General features: G+C 40.6%; 1 protein-coding gene across 8 annotated transcripts in view; it reads right to left on the minus strand.

Annotated features, from left to right (window-relative positions):
- pum (pumilio) overlaps positions 1 to 13,301 on the minus strand; it is an 83,525-nt gene that overhangs the window by 69,693 nt on the left and 531 nt on the right. For 6 of the 8 annotated variants that reach the window (XM_014354960.2, XM_014354959.2, XM_014354957.2 and 3 more), the window contains exons 2-5: positions 12,532 to 12,864; positions 11,425 to 11,643; positions 11,215 to 11,343; positions 11,016 to 11,135 (exon numbers count right to left, since the gene is read on the minus strand). In XM_014354960.2, coding sequence (XP_014210446.2) covers positions 11,016 to 11,135; positions 11,215 to 11,343; positions 11,425 to 11,643; positions 12,532 to 12,624 — 561 coding nt within the window. In that variant the 5' untranslated portion in view covers positions 12,625 to 12,864. Of the gene's footprint in view, positions 1 to 11,015; positions 11,136 to 11,214; positions 11,344 to 11,424; positions 11,644 to 11,740; positions 11,840 to 11,956; positions 12,139 to 12,531; positions 12,865 to 13,301 lie in introns of those variants that run through there. The other 2 variants (XM_014354958.2, XM_089591781.1) reach the window with 2 other exon arrangements.

The raw sequence follows: 13,301 nt of genomic DNA on the forward strand, positions 1-13,301 counted from the left end.
ACGATGATAATAATAGCGCCATTTTAAAGAACCGACACGGAGCCAATAGCATAACAACAAAGTATATCAATGAAAAAGATAAAAGAGATACTTTAATTATGCAAAATAAATGATTTTCTAAAATGAACCTTTTATACAGTAAATTTGTGATTTTTTACATATTAACGAATTGATAAAAGGGCTTGAGTAACAAAAATAGCCAGGTAGGTATAAGGTAATGAAATGAAATGTAATGTAATGAAATGTAATGAAATGAAAAATATTGAAAAATCAGTCGCGACGAGAGTGGAAACAGATGAAGATAAAAATACATAAGTAACAGCAAAAAAGAGAGGAACACAGACACGATAGCATAACGAGTCAGTGATTCGGTGTGGCAGGCAAGTTGGCAAAACAAATCAATACAAGATAGCACGCCGACAAGGTAGAAGAAGAAGAAAAAGCAGCAGCCGGGCGGTATACTCGGAGCTTTTTATTGCTACACTTCGCGACGGCTGTGTATCATCTGGGTATATATAGGCGACTTCCCGCTTGTCTTTTTTTTTCCTGAAGTGGGTAAGTTAGCCCGGCATTCCTTAACTTTTCCAAACAAATTAGGTTTGTTCCAGAAGACATAGCACCGAGCTCTGAGTAGGCATTTTCTTTTTCTAAAATAAAAGTTTTAAAAAAAAATGTGACATGAAAAACCTACAAACAACTCGTTTGTTGTGGTTGACACAGTGGGTATTTAGTTAAATAAACACTGATCGACAAAGACTAACAGTTTGGAGTTGTTGGTAACGTGCGATATACGATGTAAAAGCTGTAATTAACGATCGATTTTATTTGTCTTTTCTCTCACTGGTGTAAAAAGTAACGACCCGAATCATTGATCAAATGTTTCAACGGAAGATTCATACAATAATTGGTTATTACCCAACAAATTTAGGGACTATTTAAAAAACCGTGATATTTTTAAAATTTTTTGCGAAGCTTTGTATGAAATAATATATTATTTAAAACACACAAGGTAATCAATTACATAAGCTGGACCCACACCAAAGCAAAAGTAGCACACAAATCAAGTGAAAGATTTAAGCCATGGTGTGACGCACACGCACACGCAATGAGAAGGCGTGAATTTGTGAATTCAATCGCCTTGAGATACACAGCGGGAAAAAAAAAACGAGGTTTTCTTTTTAAGCATGTAAAGGCTTATATGTCTATTTTTATACCCTGTCAATACAACTACAACAAACACTCAAGTTCGAAGAAAATCGAAGGCCACATCCAGTGATCCAATCACTCACACGATGAATCTATGTGTATGTATATATGTATCCCTGTGTCCCCTAAAAACCATGCAAACTAACGTACACGGATGGCTTTGAGATCCATACGAATTTATCTCTGAACATCAAGGTTGTGTCCCCAAAATATCCTTCTTTGGATCACGTAAAGCTCGCGTTATTTAATTACATAAGTTTTCGCTGGTTTTTCATCTACTCCCGCGATATTTTATTCTCTCTTTGCATATGTTAGATTAATTAAAACATATTTCTGATTATAACATGTAGTATAGTCAGTTTGACAACTGATTCAGAAGATCCAAGTTTTCTGGACCATTCATAATTACTTGGGTACATTTTATTGTATCCAAATTATTTTTTATATATTATGTAAGTTGCGAAAAAATACACTGTTCAATTGTAGATTTAGAAAAAATTAATTTCTACGTTTTGAGGCAGTTTTATAGTTACCCGTCACTTCAATACGTAATCGAACCAAACATAAACAAAATTTTTAGAGAGAGAGAAAAAAAAAACCGTACCAAGTAAAATTTATTTATTAAATACATAATCGAAAACTCTTTGGCTTCAGATTTATAAACTTATGTGTTACGGATTGTACGACCCAATACTTTTTTTAAAAGTAATAACATGAACTTTACCAGTTATGAACTAGAGATGTAGGTATAAGTGATAAAAATTAATTAATCGCATCACCACAATAATTAGAGATTTTTTAAAGCTGTATACCTAGACCGGACACTCAAGGGGCCGTTTCTTTCTCTTTCATTCAATAGAGATGTTCACTCACGAACAAACGAATGGAGAACACACAGCGACGACAACGCCAACGACAAGAACAAATAGTGACTCACTCAGTAGTCAGTGTGTGGTGCATGAGCAAACGAACATCATGCAAGTGAAAGAACGAATGAGTGAGTGAGAGACATGATGGTGAATCGATATCTCTCGCTTTTTCGCTTTCTCTTTCTTTTTTCTTTGGCGCGATGGTACTGAGCTTTTTTTCTCCAGGTATCATTACCGTCCGGATATTTCGCACAAGAGCCCGTTTCGACACGCCTCGTGCACCAGTAGCCGAGTGTGTGGGAACACGTACACAATTACGGATACATTGAGAGAAGCAACGCAAATAACCGAGAGGAGGGAAAAGGAGGGAGAGAGTGGCTTTGTGGCCCCTTATTATTATTATTATTTTTTTTTTTTCGAGTAAGCACTTATACTCTCCTCGGCTTCTTTTTCGCGCCGGGCCCTCCGCCTTTGACGACCGATCGATTGATTAATGGAATAAAAGACACGACACGAACGCCCACCATCGCCGGCAGCGCTTTATTAAATCGCGGAGAGGCTGTTACTGGCTATACATCACTGCCGCTGCCCCAGGAAGATATTACAGGCTGTCTATTAATTTGCAGTTATCGGTCAGCAATTCTTTGCTTCTGTCTCTATCTTGTACTGCTTGGTTTTTTTTTTTTTTTTTTTTTTTTTTTTTTTTTTTTTTTTTTTTTTTTTTTTTTTTTTTTTTTTTTTTTTTTTCAGGAGACCACGACGACGGCGGTAGTAAAGAGGTCGACTATTAAACCCTTTGATCAAATCGCGTGCAAATATAGATCATAACTGCCAATATCACAAAAATTTGCCAATCAGATTGTTAGGACCTTTGATTACAAGATAAAAAATTTGCTTTAGCAAAACACAATCTACTTGGAAGTTTTTCAAGTAACGCAAGTTTTGTTTTTGTATTTAGAGTAATTTGTCCAAAAAACTAAATTAAAAATTGAACGATTTTTGTCAGTAAGTATTATTGATTGTCGTTAACTTAAAATGTCGTTATATTTGTTTTATGTTTGATACTCTGTTGAAAAACTACAAATTTTTTTTCAAGCTTAACGAATTTTTCCGATATATTTTTTTCTTCATTCGATTTGGGTTGGTTTCTAAATAGTCCTTCAGAATAATTCCAATAAAAATCCAAAATTGCCCAAACTCGTTTGAACTGACCTTTAAAAATTACAAATTCGTAAAACGTGGATCAATCTCGTGTTTTTGTCAAGATTACAAAAAGTGAGCAAAACAACAAGGCTTTTAATTTTAGCTCGCAAATGTTTTCGACAACATTTTTTTATGTAACATCCAACGAGAGATGATACGAATAAACAAGAAATGTGTTTTGAAAAGTGACGACATGTGCCTGGTCTGCTGTAACCTGCAGCTGAGCTTGAAAAATTTCTTGCGCTTTCAAAAATACGCGCAATGCAATATGAATAACAATAAAACGTATAAAACAACGTAACCAAATATTGTAGATAAATTGAGAAAAATCAAGGATCAATGCATTTATTGTATTTTGCGAGGTATTTTGTAATTGCGAGCTCTATAAGAACCCATAAATACGACATAAATGAAAAATTTACTGAAACATCAACGCAAACAGTGTACACCTTTGTACCCTAAAAAAAAAAAAAAAAAAAAGGGCCCGAGAGAAAAAAGCCTTTGGGAAGGTTTTCCAGCTCCCACCTCTCTCTCTCTCTCTCGGACTCCATGGCAATGAGCTGCTGCTACGCCATGCTCTTGATTACAGCGGCCTCGAAAGCAGCAAAGACGACGCGTATATACACCTATATACCAGCTGATGTTTTGCCTTTTCCTCCCCCACCGCTTTTTCAGAAGGTAAACATCTGTTCGGTCCAGCACGGCGTGTTATATGGTTGGTATACATGTGTATAGGTATTGTATGTAGGTGCACGGATGAAAAGGCGACACGCCCGCAACGTTTTTCTTTTTTTAAACGCACAGCCTGCAGTCCCCGATGCCGTTGTGCTGTCGCAGCCCTCCGTTACCTTCCTCGCCCGCCAGCTTTTCCAAATTATTGATTTTGACTGGGGTCACATTTCGCGTCAATCCAAAAGATGCGCTGGACATCCATGATGCTTTAGATTTGAAAATCGAATCTCAATCTTCGATGGTGTATATTTAGCTCGTCGGCGTTTGTACATACACGCCGTGATGGGAAGAAGAGACTTTATAAGTACGCATACAGAACAGTGGAGTCGCGAGGGAAGTAAGTAGGATACAGAGAGCGCGTGCGCAAGATATTACCTGTACCGCATCACACCCAACTACTACAACTATATTTATACGGTGTAATATGCTCTGATTTGCAATGTCACACTGAGATTCTTGGGTACCTAAAAAAAAAGTTGTGGGAGTTGTGTACTCGATACTCGTTATAAAAAATTAATGTCACAGTAACTAAAATCTATTTTGGCGCGGCGACGAGCGTGTTTCGGTAACAATGTATTGATAGTCAACACGTTACATTTTCAACGCTAAGATAAATTACATCCTGTTGAACTTTCACAAAAAGATTTTTATACTCGGTGCAATATCGAGCACCGCAACTCACGTAATTATTATATACTTTATTAACAATAAACATAATTTTATCATAGAATGATACTTTCACTGTTGACGGGGCTAAAAATGAGAATGGATTAAACGTCAAATTTCACGTAGTCCATTGTAATAATAGGGGTAACGTCTCGTGAAAAATTCAACTGAATGGATTGTTAAAAGCCAGAAACGCGAAGCCATAAATGAATCAACGAATGGGTAAACTTATTATTTTGTGTGCGCAATAAATATCATGAGATTGTAACAGGGTGTGCAGATCATAAAGAAATACGCGAGGGTGTCGTTAACGAATTATCCGCCCTTTATATCGAGCAATGAAAAGAAGAAAAGCCAGGCAAGCTTTTCGCAAGCCTAGTTACATATCTCATTCCCGGAGGACAATAAACCGAATAGGCGTGCGATGATGGAGCAATTTTGTTGACAGCTGCCTCGACAACACAGCGAACATATATTTATATGTATATATTGTGCCTGGTGCTTATGCACACACAGGCGCGTTAAGAAAGTTGACACCAGAGTCATAATGAGTGTACAACAAAAGATCAGCGAAAATCCAGGAGGAGAGGGCGCGTGCGCCGGCCGGTAGCGTGTCCTACATTTTGCGTATATTATAATATGCGACACTGCAGCGCACCGACCCGTCGCACATGTGGATCTTTGACACTGTTCGCACGCATTTAAGTACATTATATGGGTACGACATAATGAATACGCGTGTTGGCACAACGTGTGCACAAACACGTATATACAATAAGTTAAAAGCATCAGTATACATGGTAGATTCGAGGATAATTCGCACGGATAAAATCACAGCTAACCCTGGTGGCGTGGAAGCGCCATACCGAGGCTACATACGTAATCGTCGCATACACGGTAGTAAGTATTATGTACGAAAAGCACAAAAGTAAGTAAATAATAAATCCACATAATGTTCCACGGTGACTCTCGTATTATTATCTATCTAACCTGGAGCCTAAAACAGTGTCCCTACATCAGTTTTCGTGCAGGTGGTGTCAACCAGTGCAAGGATACCGAAAACAATCGGTTGTCCAGATGTAAATCAAGAATTGGCTCAAAAGTCCTAGCTTTGCCGATGCAAATCATCATCCTACCTCAGAATTGTTAACAAGTAAATTTATCGGTATTGAATTTTGTTTAAAAGTACTGGTAAATAATCCACCATTGGTTTAATAATAAGAGTTTAAAGGATAGTTGCTTTGATGTTATGAGATTGAAAGATTTTTCGTTTGCATCATCATTTAAGTACTTGATTCTCGTTGACATGCATTGCCTTATTATTGTTTCACTGCGACACAGAAATTCCGTGACTTGGGCACTTGATGGTTGACGAATAAAAATTACATTCGAATCTCAGCTCTTAAAAGAGCCGTATAGATATATACAGAGAGAGAGAGGCACGTATAAATTGAAAACCGCAGTGCAGAGACGTCAAGTGCCTTCCATGCAGAGGGACTCGAAAAAGAAAAAAAAAAAAAAGGGTGGCGCGCACGCACACGTGCTCTACGGGATTTAAATGGCTATTTCGGTACTAAGATATATATGCACGTACAGTATAGTTTGGAAAAATCGAGACGCACTTTTTGCTCCGTAAACATTCTTATCGACCAACGAACAAGTAACGCTGTAATCGCTCGTTTGTTTATTTTCCGTCCAACCGTACTTATTCGGGCATAAGTGCGTCGAGCCGTGCGTTCAAAACGATTTAGAGGGAAGAAACCTCCTTACAAGATAAGGAATGTTTTTTTTTTTGTTTCCCCAGTTCGCGGGTGACCTTGTCCCGAACGCACTAGCGGGAAATGGTAATGCTGGAAAAAAAACAACAAAAAAAAAACAAAAAACGAAGAGTTACTGCTCACTGTTTATAATTGTGGATTTGTTGTTTAAAAAATAAAATGGACGCGAAAACGGAATAACCGGTACATTGGTATATGTCGTCAAGGACAGTACACGGCAATGTAACAGTAGTAGAGGCTCCACATCGTGGTTGAATTGAAATGAAAAGAAAAAAATAAAAGAAAAAAGAAATCTCGGCGGGGAGAAATTAGCATTTACGATTGAATTGGCGAGCGAACGGATGAAAAGAAAAACGCGTAACCGGTCTCCGTGTATGGTAACCCTCTTGTATGTACATGTATAAACGCAATGCCACCTGACGCAGCAACAGCAGAGAAAGCGATGTAAATAACAAATATTACACTCTTTTATACGTAACATCTGATGCGCAAACGTCAAAAAGCTCTTTTTTTTTTTTTAAATATGATTTTCAGCCAACACGCTTGAATCACCACTATACCACTGTATTGGAACATTTTAATACTTCGTTATGTATAGCTCACGCACTTTTCCTTGTAATAAGTGTACAACCTACGCAAGCATCGTGCAACGACTTGTGTATGACAACACGTCCGGCGTCCCAATCTCCGGGTGTCAAAGGACACCAATATACAGTGAACACGTTGTCACTGAGCTAAAAGTATTTTTTCTACCTTGGGCGTTTTTGAGAGGCTGGTGCGCCCTCGGTAGGAAAAATAGCATTCGCCACATAAGCTCCATCCCTCCGGGGCAACCTTATGAACCCTGTGACCGCAAAATAGCCCCAGAGGCGATGGCGCTTATCCGACGAAAACTACCATTGTACGGACATTTAAATTAAGACCAGAGGTATAACTGTACTGCTTGAAAATGCAAGTTTCTGTGTAATGTTCAAACAAACAACAAATACCGAGTAAGTATGACAACGAGTGTGGAGCTATAGAGGAAAGAGAGGTTGAGTGTCCAGCAGAAGGCAGACTCGGCTGATATATGTATGTGCCAGGCTGGTCTCTTTGAAAACCTATTTCTAAATTTTGCAGTTTCTAGCGCTCTCGCTCGCGCGACGATTAAGCATTACGCCGGAATATTCTAATTTTGGAGGAGCCGCGGCACCGTAACCAACCGCGCGGGGAGGCTTATTATTAAGTATTACACCTATAATGAATAGACGCTTCGCACGGGTATGTGCGTATACAAAAGCGACTGTGAGGCGTACCAAAGGGTGAGACGGGGGTGGATGTGTATAGAAGGAAAAAAAGAAAAAAGGAGAGAAGGTCTATGTACCATGTCAGCTCCCAGGTCTTTCATGTCGCAGTAGAGGAAAAGGTCCCCCGGCGGCTTCATCCAGCCGCCTGTGTAACTGTCCACCGTCTCCAATGCTCCGTCCAGCCGCGTCACCTCCTCGAGATTCACCCTTGGAGCGCCCGGGGTCGTCCCGACTGTCGACAGCCGCGACGACAGCACAGTTGGTCACTTTAATCGAACGACGACTACTCCAAAGGGCACCACTTAACGAAGACAACAACGACGACGACGACGACGACGACAACACTTTAAGCCGGAAACAACAGCAACAATAACATCAACAACAGACCCAGAATAACAGGGACGTGTACACACTACTGCCACTGACCATGCACTTTTACTTCTTGCACTTTGTGTAATAAAACAACCACCTTCACCTCCACTTGTTCCTACTGGTCCACGGGACACGAGTTCGCTGGACCTCCTCCTTGACCTCTTCTAAACTCAATGGCCAAACACGCGACCCGGCAATGAGGCCCGCCGTCGAAAAATCGTTATCGCCGATATAGAGGCGCGAGGCAGAGGGTGGACGCGGGGGCGCAGTAGTCGAAGTAGCCGGTCTCTCCGCACGATGTATATATATATATATAAATCTATATGCGTTTATGTACTAGGTTGCACACACAGTGATTGCTGAGTATACATGTATCTTTCTCTTGCTCTCGGTCACTGCTGCACGACGCGCCGCCTCTCAGTCCCTTCCACCGATATTATACCTTATCCGTCCCTCTACACCCCCTTGCTCCTCCGCCGCCAGCTCTTCTTCCGACTACGGCACTGATGCTGGCTAGGCTGTCAACTGCGCCAACATCAACGAGACGTTCCGCTGAATCCTGCGACTATTCGACTGAGCCTTAACCTCCGCAGGGCTGGGCGTTGTTGTTGTTATGCTGTCCGGCAGAGAGAGAGAGAGAGAGAGAGAGAGAGATCCCGGAGACCGGAGAGTATAAATATATGCTGGCCCAGCAGAGAGCAGCTACACGGACGCACGCGCGCACACTTCCGTCTTCCTCGGCTCTTGTTCCTCTTCCGCTCTTCCTCCCTGTCTTTCGTTCTCTTCCCGTTTGTGTGTAGGAGGTATCATGTATACACCTACGTATCTGTTACGGTGTGACACCTACACATTACCGTGCTTCTGTGCCCCGGCGACGACGAGACAGACAAAACACCGAAAAATTAAACCACACTTGGCTGCTGCTCCACAATTGTTGGCATCACTAGAGCACAGATCTTTAAAATGTATAGTATTCTGATAATTGGCTGCAATTGTACACAATATTATATCTAAACACAATGATACACAAACATACACGCCGATTAAGCACCGCAGTTTGATGTTGTTGCACTGCGGCGATGCCGTGACTGTGATACACGAGCAACGCTGATTAACGTGTCAGGTTATATACATATATTTGCAGATAGAATATACAGGCTCCCCGTGTCCGTCCGCCGGGATTAGCGCTTCTTCCCGGTAACACTGCAGGCAATCGGCAATTGCGGGGATAGAGAGTACGGCAGCATCAGCGGCGTCGTCGTTGTCAATAGCAGCCGCGGCTCCGAACTCGGCCTTCGTGTTTCTTGCAGTTGACGTTTCTTTGGCTACACGATAGCTGGGCGGATGCCGTCGTCGTCGTCGGGATGATATGGTGTGGGTTTGCAAGAAAGAGAGAGCGAGGCAAAGAGAGCTGTCCGCTAGTACTGCCTGGTGGTGTGGTGGGAGAGCTGCTGTGTGCTGCGCACAGGAGCACGGGGACGCGCAGCTTTTTAGCGGCGTTGGGATGACAAGTCAAGATGATATTATATCAAGTAATAGATATATGAGTGAGTAAACGCGAGCTCGAGAAGAGCGGCTCTGCTCCTGCAGCTCTAGCGGCCTAGCTGTCGCCGAGGCGGCTGATGCTGTTGTGCTGCAGGTGTTGTGTTGTGTGTGCTCTCCCGAGATATGGTTACTACTGCAGACTGGACGAAACAAAGAAGCGCGATTTGAGCGCCTCCTTTCGGCCGGTGCTTACTTTTTTCTCTCGTATATATTTGTATGTGTTGCACGTGTGTATAATATATATATGCATCTAGCTGCGACGATTGCAATGTATATGTATACGCATATACGTATGACATGCGGCTGTCCCGTCGACCCGTCCGTTTGTCTGCATATCCCTCGTATATGTAAGGTAACTCATGCAAGCTGTAATGGCTCGATGCCCCCTGAATCTACAATACAATCAGTGGACCCCAACTCATTGCACGAGTACATACATTTTTCCCCCCAACCGCCCTCGGCTCGGGTACTGCAGTAGCATTTACGCGTGTTTGTGTGTGAGCGTGCGGCTTTTACGGGAAAAGAGGGAGACCTAGTGCACCCTCGCAAATGAACGTCAGCCACTCTATCGACAGATGCACGCTAATAGCATGGGTTGGTTGACTATCTTCTAAATTTTCAGAGCAAATGTATACATATTTTATTTTTCAATTACTAATTTTTTTTTAATATCTACAAAAATTGCACTAAACAGGCTTTGGTTACAGTCAATAGTAACTTCACAATTACAAAACGAAGGATGATCAGTTCAGTTAGTTTTGCTCAAGTATCAATAAATCTATTTCTATGAATCCAGTAATTTTTTATTCATAACCGGGTTATCATTTTCAAACTATTTTCAGTGTCTTCAAAATTAAGAATTTTTTTCAAGTATAACACCAAAAGTGTGTCATACCTGTTAACAATACAAGAAAAATTTATGAGTAACCAATAACCCTATGGGTTTAGATAAAGGTGTTGAAAAATGTTCTTAGCTTCTATAAATCATAAATTTTGTGTATAAACACTATTAAAAAATATTTCTCTAGAAACTATTCCTATTGAGCCTAATGTTTACTAGGAATCCATTATTACATTAAATGTATTCATAAAGTGTGATAAAAATAGATTTTTCATCACATACAATGTTAAAATGAAAAGAATATTGATTCTTATAACGTAAGTTAACTTTAAGACAAATTAGAAATATACAACATCTCGAAACGTAAAACGATTGTACTTAAACCTAAGTGTAGAGATTTTTTGAATATTAAAAAAATCAGTATGTTGTTCATTTAAAAATTTTATACAGTAACCAAAAACTTATGATAATTCACTACTAATATTAAAAAAAAACATTTTACAAGTAAAATACTAACCTGGCCATTTCTGAATTGCTGCTGCTGCTGTTGCTGTTGTTGATGGTGAAACAAGGCAACTTGATGCTGAGGTGCCATCTGATTATTAAGATAAACTAAATTTTCTGTTGGCATTCCACTCTAAAATTTGTGATTCAACATATTAGCATTTATCTTTAAAATTACGATTTTTCATCAAACGTATTCCCATGAAAATTACCTTTAATTGCATTGGATGTATTTCATAAGGCATATGTACATTATTCATAGCTTGAAGTCCAAGCTGCTGTGGCTGAGTCTGTTGTGGCACTCCAATTTTGTTCATTGGGTATTTCCACTTTTCTTGATTCTAAATTAAAAATTAAAGTTTAAGTTACAATATTATTTACATTTTTTTCATTCAAACTGAAGGAAACTTCAAGACACTAACATCGATTATCCCATCATCAGCTAAGGCCCAAGCTCGTGGGGATTGTTTTGTTTGAAAAGCTGATGTCTGAACACCAAAATCTTGATCTGTCGGACGTTGAAATACATAACCCACCATGGCTTCATCCTGAACTCTATTTACACCAATTTGATGTGCCTGACCTGGTGGTAGGCGACTGGCATCACCACCTGCCATAACCTGACCGCAATTATCTGTGTCCTATGGAACAAAATATTTTTTTAGTTAAGCACTACTAATCTACTATTGGGCACAACAAACATTTACATTAGTTGTGTAAATATCTAAAGTTAATAACCTCATAAATATACATGTTTTAATAGATGAACGGTAACGCTGTTTATAAATAATTTGCATGTAATGGCTGAAGAACTACTAGACAGTATAACCTAAATATTGAAAAAAAAAAAAAAAAAAAAAAAAAAAAAAAACATAGCATCAAGATTCGTGAAAAACAAAACGTTACTGGGTGAAACAAACAAATGAATCAAACTGTAATGCTTTTGACACCAACAATTAGATGGATAGGTGATCAACTGTTTTTGGTGAAATTATTTGCACACTTAAATTTTCACTAGAAACTGATAAAAGAACTGAATAATACTCATCACTAGTTTCGCCCTTGTCATTTTAGGGCCATCATTATAAAATGAGTGAAAAAACTTTAAAGCTATCCGCACTTGAAAAGTCCAAATTCACCAAGCAAGTAACACAATTTAAGCAAAGGGAGAGAAGTTAACAGCGACTCTGGAGGAAGAGTAAGAAGAGGAGAAAGAGTATAGGAGGAGGAAGAGAAAGAATATAGTGGAGGACTTGTACGTGTGTACATCTGTACATGTATGGATACGTGTGTATATATAAATATATATGCATGTACGTTGGGTTTGGGTGACGACGATGAGGGAGAAAGAGAGAGCTTTACAGTCTTTAGACTCAATGTGCAGGGTATATGTGTGTGTGTAGGCAGGTATACATATACACTACACTGCATTACTACGGGTACCTAGTGTGTACCTACCTACAAAAGTAATAATAATAATAAGTAAGTACTATACTCGGTGAATGACGCCAACTCGATCAAGTACTTACTGTGGGTATGTGTCCATTATGAGTAGGATGGAGCTGCATCGGTGGAGCCGGCTCGCCCCCGGCCCCGGCGCTGCCCGCGCCCAGCCACTTCATCCTGCGGCCGACGTCTTTGGCTCAGCAGAGCGACTCCTTTTCACTATTTTCTGTTAGTTCACGTCCGGCCTCACGAGCCCCCTTCGAGTGCGCCACCGGTTATCGGGCGTACTTTTTTAAGGACGACTCCCGTCCTCTTTCTCATACAGCTTCGCCGAGAGCTTGTACTCTACGGGTCGTCGTCTGATGGCTCTTTGCACTCCGGTCCGAGGGTTTACGCTCGTCGACGCGAACGCGGCGCTGGTCACACACGGGGGACACGGGTTATAGTTACCAATACATACCTATATACCTACTCTCATATATACTTGGCACCTTGGCAGCAAAGCGAGAGAGCGAGAGCAACATGAAAACGGAGCACGAAAGAAAGAGAAAGATAATTTTGTGTGTACACATATTACGAATAAGTATTGCGGAGTAAAACCGGCTGTGTATACGCACACTACAGCACGTAGAACCAGAAACCGCGGTCGGCGGTCGGCACTGTCGGCAGTGTCCGCACGCACGGCACCACGGCAGACGAACGCGCACATGTGCACATAGGCTGGCCGAGCTGCTGGTGTAGCGATTCAGCGATACTCGTCTGATGGCCAAGTACTTACTTAATGCATTACCCAAGCGTACACAAGCTATGCCCATCACCACCCAACCACTATTTGCCGGCGCACCCTTAATGT

Source organism: Copidosoma floridanum, unplaced genomic scaffold (genome assembly GCF_036245765.1).
Source record: "Copidosoma floridanum isolate Cflo_tuat_1 unplaced genomic scaffold, Cflo_Japanese_pri ptg000013l, whole genome shotgun sequence".
Classification (NCBI taxonomy): domain Eukaryota; kingdom Metazoa; phylum Arthropoda; class Insecta; order Hymenoptera; family Encyrtidae; genus Copidosoma; species Copidosoma floridanum.